This window comes from Moschus berezovskii, chromosome 10 (assembly GCF_049115385.1).
Source record: "Moschus berezovskii isolate FMDL1 chromosome 10, NW_MosBer_1.0, whole genome shotgun sequence".
Taxonomy (NCBI): Eukaryota; Metazoa; Chordata; class Mammalia; order Artiodactyla; family Moschidae; genus Moschus; species Moschus berezovskii.
The window spans coordinates 44,843,380-44,870,474 of record NC_142469.1 but is presented as its reverse complement, the minus strand read 5'-3'; the positions used below and the strand labels follow the sequence as shown (position 1 = coordinate 44,870,474).

The following is a 27,095-nucleotide window of genomic DNA, read 5'->3' as shown; positions in this document are numbered from 1 at the left end:
GACATATTACGCTTGATTTTTGTTCCCTGCTCCTCAAGCATACCCTGTTTCCCCTTAGCTTCTGCTATCTTCTCTACCTAGAACACTCTTCCTCTATCTTTGCCTAGGAAAGCTCCTAGTATGATTCAGGGCTCATCTCAAAGGCTGTTTGCTGTGGAAGCTTTTCTCTAATGTTTTGAAGATAATTCAGTGGCTCCATTTCACTTCTCTCTGTTATATATGTACTGTAACACTTATTATGTGACACTCCTATTCTATCCCAGGACTTCTTCCTACTAGTTTTTGAACCGGTAGGGGCAGAAATGTGATCAATCACACTCATTTATGGACTCCATCATAAAGTAATTAGCATATTTTGACTTTGAAGTTAAGAATTTGAGTGACTGAGAAATTAAGAATTGTGCCTATATTATACAGCTAGTTAATCTTCATTTCTTTCACATACATGGTTATTCCATGCTTTAAGAAGACAGAGAAGTTGAATATAGGTGCTAGTTTTTGTCTGAAGTGCAAACAACTGTGCTGTTGTTTAAAAGTAATGTTTTCTAGCCGTCTGTCAAAAATGTTTGTTACTTGAAGACTTTGATATAACAGTCTGTGTCTTCCAAAATGAGCCTGTTCAATATGCCAAGTATTCATAGGAAATCACATATGAATGTAGGAGAAATTAGGGCCTCTGATCTTTCTGACTCCCTCTTTAAGTCATCAGTTGGCATAATATATCTTATATATTATAATTAGTAATTAGAAGTGAAGGCCAGAAAACAACAACAACAAAAATAAAACAAAGGGACAATGTTTGCTGGTGAGGCTGTTAGCGGACTGAAACTAAAGAAGGTCCCATTCTGTGGTCCCGATGACCCACTGTAGCCTGCACCTAGGAGACGTGACCCTTCCGTTAACACTTTCTGGCGGGGTGACCTACACATGTGTGACCCCCGCTGGAGAGGAGGCGGCCCGGCGGCAGGCGCGCGCGCAGATACAGCCACCCGCAGGCACCTGGGTCGCGCGCCGCGGGAGGGGCGGCCCCCCCCGCCCGCCTTCTCCCGAAGCCCAATCATCAGGAGATTCCGGGGCAGGTCCCGCCGCCGACCACGCCCCCAGGAGGTGGGGCGGGGGGGGCGTCTTTAAGAGCTGGCGGTCCGGCCTCCTGCTGAGTCCGGGTGCGGGGCTGTGGACCCGGAGGTTCGCGTGTAAGCTCGCCGCCGCCCGCCCACGGGGGGCTCCACCGCCTTCGCCTCGGCCTCGGCCTCGGTGGCCCGCCAGCCCAACTCGGCGGCTCCTCGGCGAGCCTGCCGGGAACTCGCGCCCCTCGCGCTCCCCGGCGCCCGAGGGGGCCGCCCCCGGCCATGCTGCCCTCCCAGGAGGAGCCCGCCGCCGCGCGGGGGACAAGCGAGGCGCAGCCGCCAGGCTCCGCGCCTCCGGGGGCCGCCCCGCTGCCCGGCGCGGGACCCTTAGACGGCCCGGAGGCGGCGGCGGCCGAGAAGGTGGAAGTAGAGCTGGGTGGGTCGGTGGGCGCCGAGCCCCTTGAGCCCCCCGAGGGCGGCTGGGGTTGGCTGGTGATGCTAGCAGCCCTGTGGTGCAACGGGTCGGTGTTCGGCATCCAGAACGCCTGCGGGGTGCTCTTCGTGTCCATGCTGAAGACCTTCGGGTCCAAGGACGATGACAAGATGGTCTTCAAGACAGGTGAGGCACAGCGCCCGCCGCGGCCAGCCCCGGGGGATGGGCGCGGGATGCATCCCGCGTTTGGAGCGAGCCTCTGCGCCGCCTGGTGCGCCCCTGCGGGTCCCTGTGTGTGGAGGCTGTGAGGGGTGGGTCTGTCCAGTGGCAAAAGCAGCCCTGCGGCTCCCGGGGCCTCCGTGCGCCTCTCTTTGTGTTGAATCCAGATGTAGGGACTGTATTTGGATACGAGTCACAAAACTTATTTGCCTAGATCTTCCTGCTTCCCCTTCTGCAGGATAGAGGCTGAGTCTCTGGTAGACTTTCTCTTAATTTTTGAAAACAAACAGACCCTTCCAAAGCCAGTTAGTTACACCGCTCCGTTATTTTTACGATCTCTTTCGTGACCGTGACGGTTGGGTTTTTGTTCTGCCCCCGGCACTGCAGAGGACTGTGTGTTAGGGGGAGGCGGAGTTGGCGAGATGAAAGATCTGTATTGCAAGGACTCGGGAGTTCTGAAGGGAGCCCTGAAGGAAACACGGTTTCGTGCTGTTATTTTTTGGGGGGGGTGGGGGAAGGGGGGTTGTCACTCTGCTAAATATAGAAAGCATAGGAGGCAGCCAGATCAGGGACTGGGAAGAGGAAGGTGAAGGGTTGCCCTTTCCTGTTGTGTTCTTTGTCATTTTTAATCATATACCAAATTAGATGAAAAAGGTGCAGACTCAACATTTTTTTCCCTGTAAATGATTATTACCTGATCTACTAAGTCCAAGACCTTCTGTATAACTCTTTTACATGCATTATTTCATGTCATCCTGCGAGGCAGGCGTTATCAACCACTTTTAGGCGAGAAAAGTGAAGCTTGTTGAAATAAAGTGTTTTAATGAGTCCAGAATGGTGATGAAACGTATCTTATTTAAAGGGACGAGTGATTTTCATTACTAAAACATGCTCCCTCCTTGCCATTTGGGCAACTCTATGTGGTGTTGGAGAAGACTCTTGAGAGTCCCTTATACTGCAAGGAGATCCAACCAGTCCATTCTAAAGGAGATCAATCCTGGGTGTTCATTGGAGGGACTGATGCTGAAGCTGAAACTGCAATACTTTGGCCACCTCATGCGGCGAGTTGACTCACTGGAAAAGACTCTGATGCTGGGAAAGGTTGGGGGCTGGAGGAGAAGGGGACGACGGAGAATGAGATGGCTGGATGGCATCACCGACTCTGTGGACATGAGTTTGAGTGTACTCCGGGAGTTGGTGATGGACAGGGAGGCCTGGCGTGCTGTGATTCATGGGGTCGCGGAGAGTCGGACACGACTGAGCGACTGAACTGATGTGGTTAATGAGGGCTTCCCAGGTGGCTCAGTGGTAAAGAACCTGCATGCCAATGCAGGAGACCCGGGTTCGATCCCTGGGTCGGGAAGATTCGCTGGAAAAAGAAATGGCAACCCACTCCAGTATTCTTGCCTGGGAAGTCCTATGGGCAGAGAAGCCTGGTGGGCTACAGTCCACAGGAGTCGAACATGACTTAGTGACTAAACAACAGTGACATATGGTCCTTTTTTTTAAACTTTAATTTTCAATTATTTTTAGAGTGTGTTTTCCTTAGCTCTTTAGTGTGCATACAAAAAAAATATCCTAGTCTGTTATAACAAATTCTAAGCGAGAGGTAAAGTTTTAAAGACTGATATTAAAGAGTATTATACTGTTGTTTTGCAGCTTTTCTTCTACTTTGCGTTGTTTGCAGTTTATCGCCATAACTTCTCAGTATGAGCTGGTAGCTGAAGTTCTTTACATTTTAATGCCTAGTTTTCCATTGTATGAATATAGTATACTTTATATGTATTCTTTCTTTAATAAACATTTAGGTTACTTTCAAAATTACTATAGACAGTGCTGCCATGTATATTCTTGTACATTGTCTCCTTGCACATGTGAATCAGGTACCATATTTAACCTGGAACTTCTGTTCCTTAAATAACTTTTAATGCTGTTGTGTTCTTCAGGTCACAGAGCTAGGTACAAAAGTGTTCAAAATATAATATCATGTACTTGCTTGGCAGGATAGATATGCATATGCAGTAGTAAACAAAAATAACTTTGTGTATTTTCTCTCTGAATAGCCAGCATCTGGGAGAGAAAAGGGCACTGAGGCAGAATTCAGAGTCAACATTTTAAGACTAGTTCTTTCAGCATTTAGTATATTCTTGCCTGGGATTACACTGTTATTGCAGTCAGAACACCAAAACAAAATACTCATTTGTTTACCACAGGTTTTGCAAACTCAGGTGAGTAGATCCATTGTTGTTTGTGGAAAGTCTTATTTTTTTCTCCTTCCTAACTCTTTTTTTTGAGAGAGAGCGAGTGAGCGAGCAAGCAGTTGCTGGAGAGACCATAGCTTCATCAGGAATCAAGAGTTTTGTGATGTCGAAGCCTCTCTCTCTTTGGTCCCAAAGATTCCCAGTGACAACGAAAGCCCAATTCTGGGTAGCTGAAGGGTAGGGAGTCTACAGGGACCCATTCTCTTCAACTTTTTGAAACTCGTATTTTCAGTTTTGATGAATATATTCATTTCCTCAAGCCACTGATGGCTTTTCAGTCTTGTTTGTGTATGTGTGGGTGTGTACTGCACAAGCAGGTATTCAGGCGTGCACATTAAGTAGTCTGCCTGACTGCCGCACGTGGTTGGTTGTGCCCTTGCTCAAAGGTGCACAGCTCAGGGTCAGTGCTGACCGAGAACCGTCCTGAGCTCTGGGTGCTCTTTATCTAATTCCTGCAGAGGGGCCCCGTGCCCTTGGAGTGGCCCTGCGTAACACTCCAGTGAGATGGCACAACGTCCTGTGCTTGCAGTTGGTTGATACGTGAAACATGTACAGCAGATAAACTTTAAGGTCTGAGGTCACCTCATTGGTAAAAAAATGGAGGCTGGATAGCCTTTAAGCCAATTAATGTTTAGATCCCTGCCCCCCACCCCACCTTTCTGTCTTTCCCTCCTTTGCCCCCTTCTGCCAGCTCTCCCTCCTTTCTCTTTCCTTCTCCCCCCAACTTTCTGTCTCTCCCTCATTTAATGTTTCCCTTCCTTCCTCCCATGTCCGTCTCCCTCTGCTCATGCGCTCTCCCTCACACACATACATACAGGTGTTTCATGTAAAGTCTGTGTCAACAACAGCTACTGAAGGGTTTGAGAATGCTTGCTTTGAAGTTTGACTCTTCAGTTTTTTTTTTTTTATTGGAGGCAAATTACCTTACAGTAATATATTGGTTGGTTTTACCATACATTGACACGAATCCGCCCCGGGTGTACATGTGTTCCCCCTCTTGAACCCCCCTCCCACCTCCCTCTTCCCCATATCCTCCCTCCAGGTCATCCCTGTGCACCAGCCCCAAGCATCCTGTATCGTGCGTCGAACCTGGACTGGTGATTCATTTCACATATGATAATATACATGCTACAATGCTGTTCTCCCCAATCATCCCACCTTCACCCTCTCCCACAGAGTCCCAAAGACTGTTCTATACATCTGTGTCTCTTTTGCTGTCTCGTATACAGGGTTAAGGTTACCATCTTTCTAAATTCCATATATATGCGTTAGTATACTGTATTGATGTTTTTCTTTCAGGCTGACTTCACTCTTCTTCAGGTTTTTTATTTTGATATTCTAATGCTGAGTCATCTGTGATCAAATGTGGGCTAGCTTCAGGTACAACCTAAAACATATCTGGAATTATTTAATTTTTAATTTTTAAAAATTATTTAATTTTAATTATTAATTTTTTCAAAATTTTGGTCCATTTTCTATTACCTTGTTCATGGTTGATAATTCCGGCATTAGAGGTCAGTTCAATCTGTCTCCACGTGCTCGTTAGCTTCTTCATGCTTATAAGCTCAAGGGTATACAGGGAGGTGGTGGTGGAATGGGAACCTAGGTTTCCAAACGATGGTTCATATTGCTTGAGAACCTCCCATGTGCCAGGCCCAGTGCTAAGCACTTTCCATGCTTTCCTATTTTAAACCTTAGTGTGACTGCATGAGATAGGCTTTATTTAATCTTTCTTTTCAGATGTGGAAACTCAGGCTTATGAAGATTAAGTAAGCAGTGGAGCCCAGGGTTCAACCTCAGGTTTATCTGACTCCAGAAGCTAAGTTTATAATGACTGATCATATTACATGGGTTGGATAACATTCTGGTAATGCATCGTTCTTTATGTTTGATTAACTCAAGCTTTAGAAATTGATAACTATGTAGGAATTCTGGAGTTAGAAAAGAAGTCTGAAAGATCAGGATCTCTGTTTCTTGATCTCACTTGGCTGTCAGTAAGCAATTGCCGGTTGTTAATGTCTCATTGAAATAGATTTTTGGGAGTTCCCTGGTGATCTAGTGATTAGGATTCAGTGCTTTCACTGCGTTGGCTCCAAGTTCAGTCCCTGGTTGGGGAACTGAGATCCTGCAAGCCGAGTGGTGCAGCCAAAATTAAAAAAAAAAAGATTTTTGAAGTATAGGGAGATGTTCATTGGAAAGCAACATAATTTCTTACGGCATTCAAGCCAGAGTCTGGAGTTTGCTTTGAGGAACCAGACTCCTTTAGACTGATCCATAGCAGGACAGTATTTCCAGATGTTAAGTGAAGAGAAGACTTCCTCAGGCTTTGCTTCTGCTCTTCAAGGCTCTCTTATCTCTTTCTGCACCACTGATGATCCTCCCACAATTTTTCAGGAGCGGGCATGGAGAAATTCATTCACAGTAAGATATAAGTGAGTTTATACATCTTAATGTTACTCCTCATTCATTCTACAAATGTTTACCCAGTATTTGACACCCTCTGTTCTGGGCATAGAAGGAGGTAATTGAGAGAGACAGGGTCAGCTGTCCCCAAGGACCTTTTGATCTGCTGTGGGATACAAAAGTAAATAGAGTATTTCTCTTTGCAATATACCAGGACACAGGCTTGGGGGGATTAAGAGGCTGAAAGTCTAAGGAAATTCCCACGAATGGTGGAGGCTGGGAAAAACATTTGATGGCCTCTTTCCCTGTGGCAGTAGATTTCATTTTGTGAAATTAAGACTTTGGAAAGGGGAAGAAAGCTGAACTCCGGTGGAGTGCATCACAGCCCCATTACATTATCCTGGCTGCTGATGACATGGCATTCAGAGACATGCCTTGCACTTACTCCTGTGTTAGAAAGGTCCATTAGAGGGAGCAAGCTGAGCTTGAGTTGTCTCTCTTCAACTAAGATGTATCTGTTCATATGTGCCTGCTTCTTGCCCAGGTAGGGGGAAATCAGACACTTTTGGGAAAACTAAAACAGATAACTGCAGTTAACTGGAACATTGTTTTACCTTAGAAATTACAACTTACAATTACAATTTAGAAATTATAATTATTGGGAAACCTATTTTTAGTTTTTTCATGAAACTGAAGAAGATTCTAGGGTTCTTTTAGTGCTCTAAAAGAACACTCTCTGGGCTCTTCCTAGGGTATTAGTCTAGTTTACTTATCTGCTTTCTTCTTGGAAAAAGAAAAAATACTTTAGTGGTATGTTGATATTTAAAAACATCTATTTAAAACAAGTATGTTTTCAGAATCAGTATTTAAGGTCACTAATGATATTCTTTTGAAGAAATTATGCCACTCTGGTCCAGAGGCTTAGTCAGGAAGACCCCTGCTATTTCCAGTAATTCCGAGAATGTGTTCTTTAATAGCCTTTCTTTAACACAGAGGCCTGTGGTTAAATAAGTTTGGGAAACGCTGCACATTATCATCTTCTTTTGCATATTCCAAGTACAAATCAAGGTATTAAAAAAGTTCAATAGTTTTAAAGGAAAATGGGCTATCAAAAAGGTCTTTGGTTATCATCTTTAATAGAATTCTACCTTCCCCGTATGGAAGGAGATTGCTCTTTAGATAGTCATAATCACAAAGTAGGATTTTTAGTAGCACTGAGGGATGGATGCATCTTGCAACGCCTCTCAACATAGTCTTTTTTTTTTTTTTTGGTCTTTATTCATTTATTTTTGACTGCCCTGGGTCTCTGGTGCTTGGGCGCGGCTTTGGCGCGGGATTTTTCTAGTTGCGGCAAGCGGGGGCTACTCTGTTGTGGTACGAGGTCTTCTCATTGTGGCGGCTTCTCTTGCTACAGAGCACAGGCTCTAGGGCTCACGGGCTCTTTAGTTGTGGCTCTAGAGCGCGGGCTCAGTAGTTGTGGTGATTGGGCTTAGTTTTTCTGCAGCATGTGGAATCTTCCTGGACCAGGGGTCACACCTGTGTGCCCTCCATTGGCAGGCAGATTTTAATCCACTGTGCCACCAGGGAAGTCTTCAACATACTCTTCCTGGCACCTCTGAAATTTTTAAGTCAGTCGGTTTTTCCTAAAGGTTTCTTTTTTTTTTTTTTAAGTTTTTGCATTTACATACTGATATTATGCTGATATTTAAATACATACTGCAGTTGTGTGCTACACCTGAACTTACAGGAGGTTTTGGCTATAGTTCAGAACTGAACTTCTGTGTCTGGTTTTTATGCTAAGGACTTTGTTTTTGGTGGAAAAACCTGTCTGCATAACTAACCACTTCTGTGTTATAGGAAAGTTTTTTAGGTGCTTTGTTAAGATGGTTACAGTGAACAGATGATCTGATTCACGGTGCCATACTGTACACATCTTTCACCGAAAGGAAAATGCCTGACTCTGATTTGCAATCAAAGAGAGGTTGAAAAGCCAAGAAAACTCTCTTATGGCAGATGTTATGAGGCTTGAATTTGCTTCATTCTTTTCCATCTTAAAACATTCAACTTTATATTCCATGAATTAATCTAAACTGCCTGTTAAAATAAGTTGTTAGACCACAAAAATAGTTCAGAATTTTGGAAAGAAATGAGCATGGTGTGAGCATTTCATACTCCATTTCCAGAATGTTTCTGAATTTAGAAACTTTCCTATAACATGGAAATGGTTAGTTATGCAGACAGGTTTTTCCACCAAAATAAAGCCCTTAGCATAAAAGTTTAAAACATGAAAAGTGTAAATAGTGTGTAGTGAATTCCGCTTAAGTACATCAATATGAGTATTCCTGTCGTGTTTTATCATGGTTTTTATCAGTAGAATTAACTGCCAAAAGAACCAATTCAACCAGAAATAGTGTAGGGACTATTTCAGGAGAGATTTTGAAGTGTCTTTTATAAGGAATTGTATCCTGTACTCTTGATGTGATTTGTTATATCATTTTATATGGTTCTTATTGAATCCATGTTGCAGTTTCTTGAGACTTAGTCCCAGCCATGTGCCTGCTTTACCTTTCCTGCCTTCCCTGGGTGTCTCGTATGCCCTGTGGCTCAAACCACTATCTTGGGGTTTTTATTTCCAAATTTCTTTGTGTTCAGGACCCATGTTACCTATTTCTGGAAAATTTCATTTGGATGCACAGGTATATTGTTGTTTAGTTGCTAAGTTGTGACCAACTCTTAGCAGCCTGGCAGAACTGCAGCCTGGCAGGCTCTGTCCGTGGGATTTCCCAGGCAAGGATACGAGAGTGAGTTGCCATTTCCTTCCCCAGGGGATCTTCCTGACCCAGGGATCGAACCCCAAGTCTCTTGCCTTGGCAGATGGATTCTTTACCACTGAGCCACCAGGAAGCCCCAAGTATATCATACTCAACTAAAATAAACTCATTTTTTAGCCACCCTGCATAGTGTTTTCACCTATCATCAAAAACAGTAGATCACCTGTGGGTAGATATAGCCTTCCTTCTGAATTCTCGTAGTGTATAGCACCTCTGCTTGCTCACGTCAAACACCTGGACTCCATCTTAATTTATTTCTTCTCTTTCCTGTGTTGTTAAATCAGACAAGGTCCTTTTGTATTTACCTCCTTAATGCCTGTTAAGTCAATCCCCATCTTATCCTTTAGTGCTGTGCGTTAATTTGTGCCTTTATTACTTTTGGCCTCAGTTACTGTCATAACCCATTAACGGGTCTACTGGTCCTCAGTTTAGACACGAGTGATTTTTCTAGAACATTAGACCGTATGATTTTTCTGTTTAAAAGGCATCAGTGATACCCATTAATTCTGGGACAACCAGAGTTGTTTGAGCGCTGGCCCTTGCCTGACCCTGTGACCTTGCTTCTCACTGCTCTCCCTTCTTGCACAGCATGTGGGATCTTAGTTCCCCGACCAGGGATCGATCCCAGACCCCCTGCAATGGGAGCACTGAGTCCTAACCACTGGGTCACCAGGGAAGATACTCTCCGTTCTCGCACTTTGCTCTCCAGCCGAGACAGAGGAGGTCTTGCACTTTCCCGAATCTGTCTTGCTTCTTTGCCTCTGTGTGTGTGCCCCTTCCTCTCTTTAGTGTGGTCGTTGGTCCTTATAAGGTTCTCATGAAGTGGCCTGGCTGTTTTATTTGATCACAGCTGTGGGATAAAAAAAATGCTTTTTTACAACTGTTGTTATGTTTTTGATGCACATGGAATGTTTTGGGGGTAGCAGGAATTCAAATGAGTTATGAATTCAGCTTAGAGTGGAAGACAGAGAACCTAATTCCAACCCATCCTCATCTAGCATTCTGTTTAAGATAACCCATATTTGTTCAAGTGATAATTTGTGTAGTCCTTCACCATAAAGGAAAGGTTTTCGTATACATTACTGGATTTTATTTTTTAGAGTAGCCTTGTGGTGTGTTGTCACCTCATTTATAGAAAATAAAGTCACAACTTGCACAGTTTACGGTTGGGCCACATGATATCAGTATTTCCATTCATTAAATTGAATGTAAGGGCATCTTTTTAGCTGGACAAAAATCTGTCCTTCTGTTAAAGTTGTCTTGAGATGTGGAATCCTGGCCTTTTATTCCTTTGAAACTATTTTCTGTGTATTTACCTAAATGTTCTTTAGAACATGTGTAGTTTTCCTACCCAGGCTACCAGAAATCCTGTGAAGTTGTCCAATCCATTCCATTTAGAGTTATCATAACCCAGCTAGATATCTGGTCTCATTTTGAAGTGAAACAAATAAACCTTAACAAAAACAAGCTAAACCCCAGATACTGCTCCAACAATCGGCTCACCCCAGCTCTGAGTACCCACCTAGCCTGTTGCCACCCAGGGGCAGGAACTGTGGGTGTTTTTATTGGCAGTGTTTTAGAAGGAGCAACTCCAACCCTCCCGGGAACTGTGCAGCAGCACCACCCAGGACTGGGTTAATGGAGGAGACCGGTGCTGTTAGTCATCTCTGTACCACATGTGTGTGAGCAAACCTTCTTAGCTAAGCCGCCTTCATTAACAGCAAAATGCCTACATCCCACCTTGCATGTGGGAACTAGAACTAGGGAACTGAGGAGGTGGCTTGCCTTATTCCCAGTTGTAAGTCTTTTTTTCATTTCACTAATTAAAAAAATAATTGAAGTATACTTGATTTACAATGTTGTGTTAATTACTGTTGTGTAGCAAAGTGATTCCATTATATATTTATGTAAAGTATTCTTTTTCATTATGGTTTCTCATAGGATATTGAATATAGTTTGCTGTGTTGTATAGGACTTTGTCGTTTGTTCATTCTGTATATAAACACTTACATCTGCTAACCTCAACCTTTCACTCCAGCGCTCCTTCGGCCCCCTCCCCCTTGGCAACCACCAGTCTGTTCTTTATGTCCGTGTTTCTGTTTCATGTTGTTGTGGTTCAGTCATTCAGTCTTGTCCGACTCTGTGACCCCATGGACTGCGGCACGCCAGGCCTCCCTGTCCTTCTCCATCTGCTGGAGCCTGCTCAGATTCATGTCCATTGAATTGGTGATGCCATCAGCCATCTCATCATCTGTCGTCCCCTTCTCCTGCCTTCAACCTTTCCTAGGATCAGGGTCTTTTCTAATGAGTCAGACCTTCACATCAGGTGGCCACAGGATTGGAGCTTCAGCATAGATAGGTTCATTTGTGTCATATTTTAGATTCCACATGTGAGTGATATCCCATGGTATTTGTCTTTCTCATTCTGACTTATGTCACTCAGTATGTTCATCTCTAGTTGTGTCCCTGTTGCTGCAAATGGCATTATTTCATTCTTTTTAATGGTTGAGTAGTACTCCATTATATATATGTACCACATCTCCTTTATCCATTTATCTGTCAGTGGATATTTATTGATAGATTGTTTCCATTTCTTGGCTATTGCATTTCACTAATTTTTAATTATGGGGAAACACATGAAATAAATATTTGAAATGATGTGTGTGGACTAAAGCGGTGTTTCTAACCCTTTTGTTCCCAAATGTAAAAGTCTTCTCACAACCCTTGGAAATTTTGAAACACCTCTCCAAGGGTAATTTACCTTTTGAGATTCCCTAATACCCAGAAGATAAAGCCATGCTCTGTGTTTTTCCACCAGCTAAGATTTTGTCACATTACTTTTACTGGCATTATTATAATTAGAATTCCTTTTTTTTTTTTAGTTGCACCTCGAGGCATGCAGGATCTTAGTTCCTGGGCCAGCTCTGTGAAAGCGCCTAGTCCTAACCACTGGACTGCCAGGGTTCTTTTTTGTTTGTTTTTAAAAACAAAGTTATAATAGTGAATATGCTTTTTAAATCTCTTAGATCTGCTCTTATTAGTAAGGGGGAACCAGCTTGCCTTCCTCCTGCTGCTGCTGCTGCTAAGTCACTTCAGTCGTGTCCGACTCTGTGTGACCCCATAGACGGAAGCCCACAAGGCTCTCCCGTCCCTGAGATTCTCCAGGCAAGAACACTGGAGTGGGTTGCCATTTCCTTCTCCAATGTGTGAAAGTGAAAAGTGAAAGTGAAGTCGCTCAGTCGCATCCGACCCTTAGCGACCCCATGGATTTCAGCCCACCAGGCTCCTCCATCCATGGGATTTTCTAGGCAAGAGTACTGGAGTGGCTTGCCATTGCCTTCTCCATGCCTTCCTCCTACAGCCCCCCAACTTGAGAATCAGTAACTGGAGTTTTGAATTGAGTTCAAGGCATGCTTTTCTAGCATTAGTTAAATCCACGTGAAGGGTCAGCAGTTAAATTAGTGTATAAAACTCAGGGAAAGGTGCATTGATCTGTGGTTCAGCTGTTACCCATTTTTTTTTGGGCTGAGGAGTCAATTGCATCAACAGTGCTCTGCATGTGTTCAGAAAGTAAAAAATTTATTTAGTCTGTGACCAACTTAGACTCGATCCAAAAACCAGTTCTGAAGTACGTTTCATGAGAGTAGAAAACCACTACTCATTAAACAGATGTATTTATTGACTTTTCTGGGTAGATAGGTATTAATGCCAGAGTCAAGTGGGTTAGTCTGGTGACGGGTTTTAATAGTGAAAACCTTTTCATCTTGTTTAATTATCCTTTTTATTAGTTTTGAGTTTACGTTCCAATTTCAAATGGCAGCATCTCAAAGGATTCACATTTGTCAATGGTTGTTTAAACAACGGCATTCCACAAAGTTAATTGATGTTTTAGCGCAGATGGGGGCAGAAAGTTGCCGTTGTTGTTCTATAGTAGTGTAACACTTGAACTTTGGCAACAATTCCCCAACTCTGAATTTATCTCCCTCTGCCAGACTTTTAGGTTTCTTTCTGTTTTATCTGTAGCTTTTAGTTTTGCTTTGTTGAACAAGTGTTGCTTTTATAATAGTAAAAATATCAATATTAAAAATAACTTAGCATTAGAATATTAACTTTAATGACTGTAATAGTAAACTTGCTCTAAGATTAAGTGGTTTTATAGGCATAAATGATAGATATATGGAGTTTTCATTGTAATTGTTAGGTTTTGTCTCTTCTCAAGAGAAAAATATTAATTATGAAATAGTTTAGAACTGATAAATGGAACTGATTTTATTTTTATAATGAAAATCTTTTGTTAATTGTATATGAACAGATTAGGAGGAAAGGTGTTTTTTTTTTTTTTTTGGCCATGCCCTGAAGTCTAGGGTATCTTAGTTCCCTGACCAGGGATCAAACCCATGCCCCCTGCATTAGAAGCTCAGAGTCTTAACCACTAGACCACCAGATAAGTCCCAGAGAACTGATTTTAAATCACATCAAGGAAATGGCAATCCACTCCAGTTTTCTTTGCCTGGAAAATCCCATGGACAGAGGAGCCTGGCAGGCTACCGTCCATGGGGTCACATAGAGTCAGACACGACTGAGCGACTAAACAACAACAACAACATTTGACCACGTTTTGTTTTGGATCAAAATGGAGATATTTAATGTTAGATGGACAGTTGCTAAGACTAGTGCTAATCACACCTGAGCCCCACACAGATATGGCACATGCAGTTCTTATTAATGTATCTCTTTTTTTGGTGGGCTGTAGAGGGACTTGAGGAGGGTCAGAAGAGATAATAGATGAATGTTTGTGTTTATGTGCATAATTGTATCTAGAATATTATATAATTACTAATCTAAAATCCTCTTGTTTGGTGGTTCTTATGTTTATCTGGTACATAGGCTGCTTCAGTTCAGTTCAGTCAGTCGTGTCCGACTCTTTGCGACCCCATGAATCACAGCACGCCAGGCCTCCCTGTCCATCACCAACTCCCGGAGTTCACTCAAACTCATGTCCATCAAGTCGGTGATGCCATCCAGCCATCTCATTCTCTGTTGTCCCTGTCTCCTCCTGCCCCCAATCCCTCCCAGCATCAGAGTCTTTTCCAGTGAGTCAACTCATCGCATGAGGTGGCCAAAGTATTGTAGTTTCAGCTTTAGCATCAGTCCTTCCAGTGAACACCCAGGATTGATCTCCTTTAGAATGGACTGGCTGGATCTCCTTGCAGTCCAAGGGACTCTCAAGAGTCTTCTCTAGCACCACAGTTCAAAAGCATCAATTCTTCGGTGATCAGCTTTCTTCACAGTCCAACTCTCATTTCCATACATGACCACGGGAAAAACCATAGCCTTGACTAGACGGACCTTGGTTGGCAAAGTAATGTCTCTGCTTTTTAATATGCTATCTAGGTTGGTCATATTGCTGAAGCCTAGCTTGGAGAATTTTGAGCATGACTTTACTAGTGTGTGAGATGAGTGCAATTGTGGGATAGTTTGAGCATTCTTTGGCATTCCCTTTCTTCACACAGGCTGCTTATAGCAGGGCAAAGGCAAATATATAATTTCCCTACATTTTGTTGCTGGCCACCAGAAAAAAGTCTCAAAGACACATGTGTTGCCATCCGAAAAAAAAACTTGGAAAAAATGGTTACATATTCAGTTCAGTTCAGTTGCTCAGGTTACATATTGAATGATCATTTAAACTAAAAGCTTTAAAGTAATGCTTTTAAATGACTTAAATTTTATCTCAGTGTTCTTTATGAAATGTGTTTATCATTTCTTTCAACAAACTTGTGTCTGTAAGTGATGCTCAGTAGAAGACTGACCGTTTTCCAGAAATGTGAAATCTTCTTGAATCTAAACAAAAAGAAATTATGATGAGTTCAGTTTGATTGGTTTGGATTTATAATTATTTGGAGAGGGATATGGTTTGTCTTTTCATACATTCCTGCAGATATAGCACTGTAAGGAATCTTCCTGAGAGAATGCACTCCTTTCAAAGACTTTTTTCAACAAAGTCAAGGCAAACCTGAACTCTTTAAATCTACAACTGATGTCATTAGTACAGAGCCACAATCCCTTATCTGGAACTCTTGGGGCCATATGTGTTTTGGGATCAGAATTTTTTGGATTTAAAAAAAATTACCAGGTTCATACACATTTTTTTTTTAAACACACTTCTCCCCCTCCAGGAGTCTGAGGCAGCACCCTGTAAACTAATAGATGTTTTTGCAACAAATATATGGCTGTTCAGAGTAATTGGGACAAATAGAGACCATAAGTAGCTTCATGTCAATTCAGGTCCTGTTTTACTTCCAAGTGAGTATTGATGCTATTTTACAAAAGACTTTGGGTTTGGAATTTCAGAATTGGAAATAAGGATTTGTAGATTTATATGTGAGTATTTTGTTTCTATTTCTCAGTGGACATTCCTTTTAAGGTACATTTTTCTTTGTCAGATAGTGAAACCTGCTTCATGTTTTCAGTAAATGTGACATTTGGCTATCATACTGATCTACCCTAGATTACTGAGCTGAGCCTCCTCTGCTGGGTGTTTGAAGTGCAGGCTGTGTTATGCAGTGTAAATGGCATATCTATATACATCTTTGAACAAATTCTTTCCCCCTTTTTCAAATTACTTCCATCGCATATATGTCCAAAAGTGAGATTACTCATTCAAAGGGCATGAACAACTTTATAATAACGTGTTTTGTGCTTAGTTGCTCAGCTGTGTCTGACTCTTTGTGACTCCATTGACTCTGTCCATGGGGATTCTCCAGGCAAGAATACTGGAGTGGGTTGCCATGCCCTCCCATTGTCAAACTGTCTTTTAGAGAACTTGAATTGGTTTACTGTGCACCAGTGGTATACTGACTTCCTGAAAGCCCTACCAATGTTAGGTTTTATTTTTATTAATACTTGCTACTTTGATAATTGCTAATGGTATTTTTAAGAATTAGTTGAAGTCATATTTCCTTGCTTTTAGGGCAGTGTATTTTCCCAGTTTTTGAGCATTTACTTTAGAAGCAGTAAATGGCATCTGGAAATACAGGAGGACACCTACCAGTGAAAATATTAGAGTCAAACTTTGTTACCACAGGTGGGAACACAGGAAAGGCCTGAGATTATCCTGGTCCTTAGATTCTCAGCTGACACACCTTGGCAGGTGAGGCATGCCCTTGTTCCCTTCCCTCCGCGCTCTAAGCCCAGCCTAGGTGTTGATCAAGGCCTTTTGTGGCGGTGTGAGTGAGGATGAAAATTAACCATCTGGGAGGCTTGGCCATGAGGACTTAGTGACTTCTTTAGGTGACATGTTGTCCTTGAGAGGCTGGAGTCTGCACGAGCAGCCCTGTCTCGTCCTCCATCTGTGCTGTCGCCTTGCCTCAGTCTCTTCCAGACCCAGCTAATTCTATGGAATTAGCTTTAATTCATTAATTTGGGTGTATGTTTAAAATGATTTATTTTAAAAAGTGATGTAAAAGTCATTTGAGCACAAACTGTGTATTAGGGCCAGCCAAGAAACAGAAAGGAGTTTGGCATATTCCATACTCTTGGGAGGTTATGAGGAAAGACAAAATGCTATGTACATCAGTAACTTGGAGAGAGTATGCCACCCGTGTTAAGTGTGGCATACACACGGTATTGGATTTTAGGGGAAGGCAAAATGGCTTCTCACTGAGATGATCAGGGAACACATTTGGGAGGCAGTTTTTGAGTTAAGACTTCAAAGGATTGGTAATTTTCTTCAGCGGATTTAGCAGAAAAGGCACACTAATAGTAAATGTCTTGCTGTATGTTTTTTATTGCTTTATTGATTCTGTGGGATAATTGCTGTTATGAGCCTCATGTTTCAGATGGGCAACTGAAGGGGGATTTGAATTCAGTCTCTGGGATCAGGACCCAGGTTCATTATACTCAGCAACACACTGGGCTCTTTAAATAAATGACAAAGAATTTGGTTTGGCTGGAGCCCAGGATTTGTAGAGGAAAGTCCCCAGAAGATCAGGCCTGGAAAGAATGGGGAGGGGAAGATTTGGGTGCCGAGTTAAGAAGTTTGGATGTGATTTAATAGGCAACGGGGAGATACCAAGGATTTCTGAAAAGTGTGCCTTGAGAATCATGACTGGGTTTCTGAGGGGAGAAAAGAGGAACATCAGTTACAGAGCCCTTCGCTGAGAGCCCGTGCAGTGATGGAAGTGGGCAGGGAGGGGTAGATGCGAGGCACTTGAAAAGACAGATCAAGTAGTCTGGCAAGTGATGGGTGGGGACAGCGTCGTGGAGACTGAGATGATGCCTTTGCTTGGGGACTGCGTCTGAATTTTGAACTGGGAGCCCCGTGTTTTTGTTTTGTACTTGGCCCTACAAATGGTGCAGACAGTGCTGGATGGTGCCACTGACAGGACCAGGAGCGTGCGGAGGAGGAGTTGATAGGGAAAGGCTGACTCAGGTTGTTAGACATGATTGTGAAATGCCAGAGGACATCAGGGGATGATGTCAAGCAGGTAACTGGAAATGTGAACCTGGAGCCTCAGAGCAAAGCTGAGGCCAGAGGTAGAGCTTTGGAAAGAGCCTGTGTCTTAAAGAGGAATGTGATGTAATAATAGAAACTTAGAAATTCTGTCTCAAGAAGCCTCAGAGGCTGCTCCTAGGTAGCTTAGTTGGTTTCCATTGAAATCATCTTATTTAAAAGTAACAAAACTTCATCCTTAAAATCTTTTCAGCCAATACTTTGGCCACCTCATGCGACGAGTTGACTCACTGGAAAAGAGTCTGATCCTGGGAAAGGTTGGGGGCGGGAGGAGAAGGGGACGACAGAGAATGAGATGGCTGGATGGCATCACTAACTCTGTGGACATGAGTTTGAGTGAACTCCGGGAGTTGGTGATGAACAGGGAGGCCTGGTGTGCTGTGATTCATGGGGTCACAAAGAATCGGACATGACTGAGTGACTGAACTGAACTGAAGACTTGCAACTTTTAAAAGTTTAGATTGTATTTTTTATTACCATCGTCTTAAGTATTTTCAAAACTTAGTCCTAAGACTTCGTTTTTCCCCCTCCTTCAGTTCTACATGTCTTCTGAGACTATTGGCATTTGCTATTTCTACATTAACGATACAATGAATTAAAGTGGTCTCTAAGTCTTACTTTCCATATGTTCTAGACCAAGAGCCTGTGGTGAGAGTAGCTTAGAATCGTTTCCATTAATTTATATAATTCTAATTGTAAAGTATTGATAGTGGTGGAAAACTTGTTCAACAGAAAGGTGTTATCTTGTAGATCAGCCTTCTGAGCCTAGGAACTGAGTCAGCTACCTCTCTCACAATTCATAATGAAAACAGTGTAGGCTCACTCTTTAAAAAATTTGTCTAGGAAAGCTACTAGAAAAGCAGTATAAAGGAAATTAAGTTTTCTGTTGACTAGGACTAGGGTGGAATATATTATACAGTTTCTTAAGAAATAGGACTTGTCTGTGGCATGTTCACGCCAGACATCTGAGGTTTGATTGCAAGGAGGATATGTCTTGTGGTGCTTGCTGGCCAGAAATGGAGTTAGTTCGCTTTTAGGGAAAAGAACGCCTGGCTACACGCCGGTCTGTCTTTACCTTGGTTTCCTGTCGTGCAGCCTAGCAGTGAGACTCAGGTAAGATAATGTCAAAGTGCTTTGGATGCACAGCACACTTGTGATCGGTCGGACACCTTGTGCCTGAGTAGGTTGGTGCCGTCCCTGTGTGTGGGCGTGTGTGTTGACTCACGTGCTGTGCTGTAATCTCTCAGCATTGAGGTCCTGAACTGCTCTCTCCTGATGGAAGCCCAGCTGAAGGTGCTGGAAGTACAGTGACCCTGGAGGAAGAACCAGTAAAAGTAGGGGGTGGGTGAAAGGGAATTAACTGATGGTTGTGCAAGAAGACGGTATCTGCCTGTTTTATAAGCCAGGATACCCCTACCCCCTATCCTTCCTTCCAGTAACTGTTTCATCTTTAGTACCTTTTGACTTCATTTCCAAGGTCTGTATTAAAGCACATGCCAGGATTTAAGGCAGTATTTTGACCTTGCTTGCCTGCTGTTGTGCTTACTGGCGTGAACTGAAGTACTGGTCTGCTGACCAAGTCAGTTTGATATCCAGTAATCGTGGGGAAGGGAGATAAAAGGGAGGCCAACTCAAGTTTTTTTTTTTTTTTAATTATTTGTTTTGGTTGTGCTGGGTTTTCGTTGCTATATGTGGGCTTTCTTGAGCTGCAGCGAGTGCGGGCTACTCTTTGCTGTGTGTGGACTTCTCATCACAGTGGTTTCTCTCATTGTGAGCACAGGCTCCAGGAGCATGAGCTTCAGTAGTCACAGCTTTTGGGCCCTAGAGTGAAGGCTCCAGTGGTTATGGTGCAGAGGTTTTGGTTGCTTGTGGCACGTAGAATCTTCCTGGATTAGGGATTGAACCCATGACCCCTGCATTGGCAACTGGATTCTTAACCGACTGTACCACCAGGGAAATCCCAAGTCAAGTATCTTTTCCTCAGAGTTTGAGAAACAGAAGCCATATAGTCTTTCATGCCAACACACCAGAGAGATTTGCTAATACCAAAGGTTCAGTCAGTTAGTTAGTCAATTCAGTCGCTCAGTCGTGTCCGACTCTTTGCGACCCCATGAATCACAGCACGCCAGGCCTCCCTGTCCATCACCAGCTCCCGGAGTTCACTCAAACTCATGTCCATTGAGTCAGTGATGCCATCCAGCCATCTCATTCTCTGTCGTCCCCTCCTCCTCCTGCCCCCAATCCCTCCCAGCATCAGAGTCTTTTCCAGTGAGTCAACTCGTCGCATGAGGTGGCCAAAGTATTGCAGTTTCAGCTTTAGCATCAGTCCTTCCAATGAACACCCAGGATTGATCTCATTTAGAATGGACAGGCTGGATCTCCTTGCAGTCCAAGGGACTCTCAAGAGTCTTCTCCAGCACCACAGTTCAAAAGCATCAATTCTTCGGCGATCAGCTTTCTTCACAGTCCAACTCTCATATCCATACATGACCACGGGAAAAACCGTAGCCTTGACTAGACGGACCTTTGTTGGCAAAGTAATGTCTCTGCTTTTTAATATGCTATCTAGGTTGGTCATAACTTTCCTTCCAAGGAGTAAGTTAGGAATAGCAAAAGAACAGTGTATGTTTTTTGGTATTGACTTCAAAATACACTGGTTTCTATAACTTAGTGTTAATTTGTTATGTGTATGGTAACAAAGTTATAATGAGTTGGTATATAATTAGTGGTAGTTATTTTTTGTAGCTTTGATGAGGAAACAAATATTGAGACACTTAAAGCAAAAGGCAGACTGTTACTTTTTTTGGGAAAAAAAAAATCGGTGAGAGTAATGCTTAATCCAATTAATTTGTCTTCTTCCTCCAATTCATCATGATGACTTTGGGTGTCTGGTGGCAACTGAGAATGGGTTATGGAAAAATGTCAAGGCAATGTAATCCCTATTATTTATGGTCACTTAAGAAGATAAATTAATCACTGGCCACTAATCTTTGGATAATTACTGTATTTAGCTGGAAATAGCCTTAATTTTTTGGAAAGCAAGTCGGTGAGTTAGTAGAACTGTCATAGTTAATCAGCTTTTCTAAGACTAATAATAAGTGAATGGAAATTAGTTGCCTTTAACCTTTTCTCCCTTGCAATATAGCATAATCATTCTGAAACTCAGGAAACTATGTGGAACCACAGGGAACATATATTAATACACGATCTAGTGGTTTTCAAGTAGACAGTCATAGGTTTACCCCAGCTAAGGATTAATAGTGTTGCCTTAACAGGTTAAGGCTTGCAGCTGGTGTGTGTATTTCTGGTTACCAGGATTAGGGAAACTGTGATAACGTTATAAAATTGGTTTGGATACAGATTGTTTAGGAAGTGAGTCTTGGTGACAGTAATCCCATTTTGCACTAAATACTTCTTGAAGGAGTCAACGTAAAAGTATCATATATATTAGGTATTCAGGTTGGGGTGGGCATAAAGGTTGATATTTGAATCCCAAGGGAGGAAAGTTAAGGAGGAAGTCCTTGTTTTGTGTTTTCCGTCTGAAAGGCAGGCAAGTGTTTACCTTTTGGAGTTTGTGGTCTTCATTTAAGAGGTTCCCAAAGAACCTTTTTATCTGAGTACATGAAATTGCTATTCCGGTGGAATCAGAGACATACTGTTTATTTACCATGATCAAGATACTACCATTTTGATAATAACAAAGTTCACACATTGTAACAAATTGTTGCCTTAATAAGGTTTCCGGAAATAAAATAATTCTGTGTATTGTTTCCATTCAGAGGATTTGTATTATTATAAGAAACACATTATTATAAGTACTCTATATAGGAATGAATTACTATAGAACTAAAATATGAATTAGGAGTATGGAAAATAAATGTAGACACAGAGATTTTAACTAGGGGGTATTTTAGGAGACTCACTTTAATGTTTAGAAGGCAGCTTTATTAAGGGGTAATTTACGCGTGGTAAGGTTCACCAGTTTTAAGTCTGCAGTTTGAGGTCTGACAATAGGGCGGCCATCACTGCAGCGTGATACAGAGCCTCCCACTGCCCCAGCACGCCCCTGCGGGCCTCTTTTCTGTCAGTCTCCCCTGCACCTCTGCTCTTGACAGCCACCGATCTGCCTTCTGTCACTGCAGTTCTGCTTTTTCTAACATTTTCTATAAATGGAATCCCACAGTGTTTTCTTTTGTGTCTAGCTTTCACTCAGCATGATGCTCTTGAGATTCAACCGTATTGTTGCATATGCAGTTGGCCCTCCATACCCCTGGTTTTGGTATCCTGGGTTCAACCAACCACATGTAAAAAATATTCAGAAGAAAAATTCCAGAAAGCTCCAAAAAACAAAACTGGAATTTACCCCATGCCAGCAACTATTTTCATAGCATGTACATTAGGTATTAAAAATAACCTGTTACTGGACCAAATTGGGTCTGCCCGCCTCAGGCCATGAAGCCAATCTACTGATACTAGGCTATGGTGAAGGGAAGTGCAGCATTTATTGCTGAGCAAGGAGTCCAGGAGAGCTAGTGCTCAAAGCACCTGAACTCCCCGTGGGTTTCAGCAAAGCATTTTTAAAGGCTAGGTGAAAGGGGTCCAGGGTGTGTGATCAGCTCTCTGATTGGTTGATGGTGAGATTAATAGGGTGAGGTCATAGGGGTTAATATTTTCATTCCTCAAGGCTCCAGTTAGATCGGGAGGCTATGTGCTTATGGTCATCAAGTAGTTAACTCCTTCAGTTTGGTAGTGGTTTTAGATCTGTAAAACAACTCAGGAGATGTGCATCAGGTGCTGTTATCTATGCACTCCAGAGAGGAGCTAAAGCAGAGGATATGCAGGAGGAGCCTGTCCCAGGAAGGCCCATAAGATCCTGCAGGGTTATAGCCTAGAGATGGTTTAATGCGTGTATATAGGATGATGTGCATAGGTTGTATGTAGATGCTTTTTTATTTACATAAGGGACTTGAGCATCTGTAGATTTTGGTATCTGCTGGGGTCCTGTAGTCAACTCCTGTCACATACTGAGGGACAACTGTACTAGCAGGTCAGTCCTTTTTATTGCTGAGCAGTATTCCATTGTTTGCCTGTATCCATTCACATCTCAGTGGGCATTTGGGCTGTTTCCAGGTTATGTCTGCTCTGAATAGTTGCTATGAACATTTGTGTGCAAGTCTTTGTATGGACATATGTTTTTGCCTCTTGTGCATCTTATTTTATTTAATTTTATTTTGTATGCTTATCTGTATTTTTAAATTTAACAGGAAGATAACACTATGTATTTGTGTGTTTATATGTATTTGCGTGTGACTGAATGAGGAGGTGAAATAGCCTGCGAGGCCTTTGGAAAGGCAGGTTTTTCACTTGGGTGATTTTGGGTGAGTGGGGGTACTGCCAATCAAGTGAGTCAAATATGGCTGAGATTTTCTTTTCTTTTTTAAAGGAGGTCCATTGAAATGAGTCAGTGGGAAATGACTGATGACTTCAGCTAGCAGACACTCCTTGGCCTGGGTGTGCAGGAAGCAGGGATTGACTGTAGTCTGTGGAGCAGTGAATGGGAAGTAGGGGTGGGGGTTCAGGCTAAGAAAGGCGGGAGGGGAGAAATAGGGTGGTTGCTGGAGGAGAGTTAGGGTCGGGGGTTGGAGGGATAACAATTTTTTAAACATGGAGTAGCTTGAGGAGAAAGAACCTGTAGAGAGGGAGAAGGTCAAGTTTACCAAGTGGCTAACTGATGGAATAAGTTCACGAGCAGGACTCAGATGGGGGAATCCAGAGCACAGCTGGTGTTGGGGTGGGCCTTGCATTTGCTGGAGGTGCCATCTCTTCAGGACCTGGAGAGAGAGGAAAGTCAGAATGGAAGCAAATGGAGGTAGGGTTGGTGAGAATCACTGACCTGTGCCTCCTCTGAGGAGAAGTCGTGTGTTAAGTATGGCCTGTGGGATTGAGCAACAGATTTAACAGTGAAAAAGACTGGGGAGCTGATTACTGATAAGGAAAAGGATTGAGAACAGTTCTGAGAACTGAACCAAAATTAGAAATTGTGAATTTGTAGTGAAACCCATATCTAAGGTTGTGGCTCCCCGCTGCCCCACCCCTCAGCTGTGTTCTCCAGGCTGGGTGAGCAGAGCAGGTGAACTGAGCAATTCAATAAAGTTGGAAGAGAATCGAAGCCAAACAGTTTCACATTTTCTGTCGGCTTTCAGCTGTGTGCAATATGGCTTCCTCTTCTCTCCACCTTTTATGCACCATTCTGAGAGGCCAGAGTACTCTAATGTGTTCTGCTACTGCTGTTGCTGCTAAGTCGCTTCAGTCGTGTCCGACTCGTGCGACTCTATAGATGGCAGCCCACCAGGCTCTCCCGTCCCTGGGATTCTCCAGGCAAGAACACTGGAATGGGTTGCGATTTCCTTCTCCAGTGCGTGAAAGTGAATAATGAAAGTGAAGTCGCTCAGTCGTGTCCGACTCTTCACGACCCCGTGGACTGCAGCCTACCAGGCTCCTCCGTCCATGGGATTTTCCAGGCAAGAGTACTGAGTCTTCGTTAAATGTTGAATTAGCTTCACCTGATTAATCAGTCTAATACGATTTAAAAATGCTGTTTTTTTAATTGTAGTAAAATATATATATAACATAAAGTTTACCATTTTATCCATTAAAATTTTTTTATTTTATTTTTGGCTGTGCTTTGTCTTCGTTGCTGCCCATGGACTTTCTCTAGTTGCAGTGAATGGGGGCTGCTCTCTAGTTGTGAGGTGGCTTTTCTTGTTGCAGAGCATGGGCTCTAGAGCTCACAGATTCAGTAGTTATGGTACACGGGCTTAGTTGCTCCACAACCTGTAGAATCTTCCTGGACCAGGGATCGAACCCATGTCCCGTGCATTGGCAGGCAGATTCTTAACCACTTGTCCACCAGGGAAGTCCTTTATCCGTTTTTAAGTGTACACATCAGTGGCATTAAGCACATTCATAGTGCTCTGTGCCACAGTTTTAGTCTGAAGCACGACTTTGTCATCTCTCTCCTTCCCTTGGATGTATGAACGTAACATAGGGAAACTTTACCGGGTAGACTATTTGCAGTTGAGGTATTGAGAACAGCATGTACTGAGCTTAACCCTGGCAGGGACTATGCAAGGCACCAGTTGAGACAGTAGCTTTCTCGCTATTTGACTGTAGTTATTCGTTAATGTTTGTCTTCTTTACTAGAGTGTAAGGCCCATGAGAGCTGGGGCTGTCCGTGTCTGCCTTGTTTACAGTTACGTCTGTGCTGCCCAACACAGTTCTTGGCACATACTAGGCGTTCAGTTTCTGAACAAATGGAAGTCCTTCTTCACTGAGACAGCTTGTTTAATAAGTTCTTTCTGAATGCTTCATATGATGTAGGCAAAACTTGTATTCACACTTTAATACAGATTACACGGCATGGCACATTCCAATGTCTAGTTAATGAGTAAAAATTAAAAAGGGTTTATATTTGCAGTTTCACCTTGGAGGATATTGGACCAAACCGTGCATTAAACAAATGGTTGTACAGAATTGGCGGCAGTAATCCCAAAGCTTGAAGACTGTAGGTTAATTAGGATAACTTGACAGAGAATGAGTTAATCAAAGTTGAAAGAATGTTCTGATAATTTATGTTCAAACACACTTCAAATATGTCAGCAAGTAACAGGAACTTTAGTTGCAGAATGCTCTAAAATACCAGAATACATGTGGATTTTATGGCTGACAGAATGTTTTGGAGAAAGGAAATAAAACGGTTGGGGACGGTTTGGTTCTATTACCTTATATGAAATAAAATACAGTAGAGTTTAATGGGTAAACCTATGGCTGATTCATGTTGATGTTTGGTAGAAACCAACACGATACTGTAAAGCAATTGTCCTTTAATTAAAAATAAAGTGAAATATTCCAATTTAAAAAAAAGTTACTATGAGGACTTCCCTGCTGGTCCAGTGGTTAAGAATCTGAGGGCCATAGCAGAGGATACAGGTTCGATCCCTGATCTGGGAGGATTCCACATGCTGAGGGGCCACAGAGCCCATGTGCCCACAACTTCTGAGCCTGAGCTCTAGAGCCCGTGCTCTGTGACAAGGCAAACCACCTCAACAAGAAGCCGGTGCACCCCGACCAGGGAGTAGGCCCTGCCCGTCACAACCAGAGGAAGCCTGAGTGTAGCAGCGAAGACCCAGCAGAGCCAACAGTAAATAAATGAATAAAAAGGAAGTTACCTTGAGGAGGGTCTCGGTGCCCCTTTAAACGTTGTGCTCAGAGAACACGCCTTGCTTGCCTCACCCTCATTCCTACACGGTTGGCCTTCAACAGGTATTTATTTTTTGAACTTTTAATTTTGTGTTGGGGTACAGGCGATGAACAATGTTGTGATGGTTTCAGGGGAACACAGAAGAGACTCAGCCAAATATACACATGTATCCATTCTCCCCCAAACCCCCTCCCCTGCAGGCTGCCACATGACACTGAGCTGACTTCCCTGTGCTGTACAGTAGGTCCTTGTTGGTTGTCCATTTTAAATACGACAGTGTGCACATGCCCACCCCAAACTCCTTAACTATCCCTTTCTCCCTGTCCACCATAAGTTCGTTCTCTAAGGCTGTCTCTTTCTTTAACAAATATTTACTGAGTGAATGAAACTCCCACATGTGAGGCAGATAGTCATATCTCTGTTTTTAAATTGAGGAAGGGGAGGCTCATGGAGGCGAAGCTTCTTGCTCAAGACCCAGAGAGAAGCTGGGATTTCTTCCTGGATTGTCTTTCCCCAAAGCCTGGGCTTTGATCCACTGCATCCAGCCGTCCCCCTGTCCTCCCTGCTTCTGAGTCTCCTATCCCGAGGTGGACCCTCCTGGGGGTCCACTGTGGGGACAGATCTCGGGGAAGGGAAGCCAGTACTGAGGAGAGGAAGGTCGAGAATTTGGAGAAGGCATAACACACATGTTCACAGTGTCTAGATGGAGACATGATAGCCTCCTTCCACTTGAGGCAAACCACTTGCCTCTGTTGCTCACTGTAAATTGTCCCCCAGTCACTGGGCTGACAAAGATGGACTCCCGACAGAGATGGACTCACAGCAAAATGAAGCTTTGTCAGGCATCTCATGGGGGGAAGGAAGCAGTTGGTTTGCTTGTCAATGCTTGGGGTAATTTTCTAATGTCCCTTCTGCCATTACAGAGGCTTGGCTCCGTTCTCTTATGTAATTCCCAATGATTTCTCTATTATGTCCTATTTTATTAAAGCGTCATTGAACTGAAAAAAGATTACACTAGAGTTTAAAATATAACCTTTGTTAAAGCTAAAAAAATATATTTTATTTTTCATTAAAAGCTCCATTTATTAATGAATTTAGTAATACTTTTA

General features: G+C 43.0%; 1 protein-coding gene across 1 annotated transcript in view; it reads left to right on the top strand.

The window, feature by feature from the left end:
- Positions 1 to 1,169: 1,169 nt before the first annotated feature.
- Positions 1,170 to 27,095, top strand: part of SLC16A10 (solute carrier family 16 member 10) — a 120,966-nt gene continuing 95,040 nt past the window's right edge. The window contains exon 1 of the mRNA XM_055433884.2: positions 1,170 to 1,686. Within this exon, the coding sequence (XP_055289859.2) occupies positions 1,350 to 1,686 (337 nt within the window). The 5' untranslated portion in view covers positions 1,170 to 1,349. The remainder of the gene's footprint in view (positions 1,687 to 27,095) is intronic.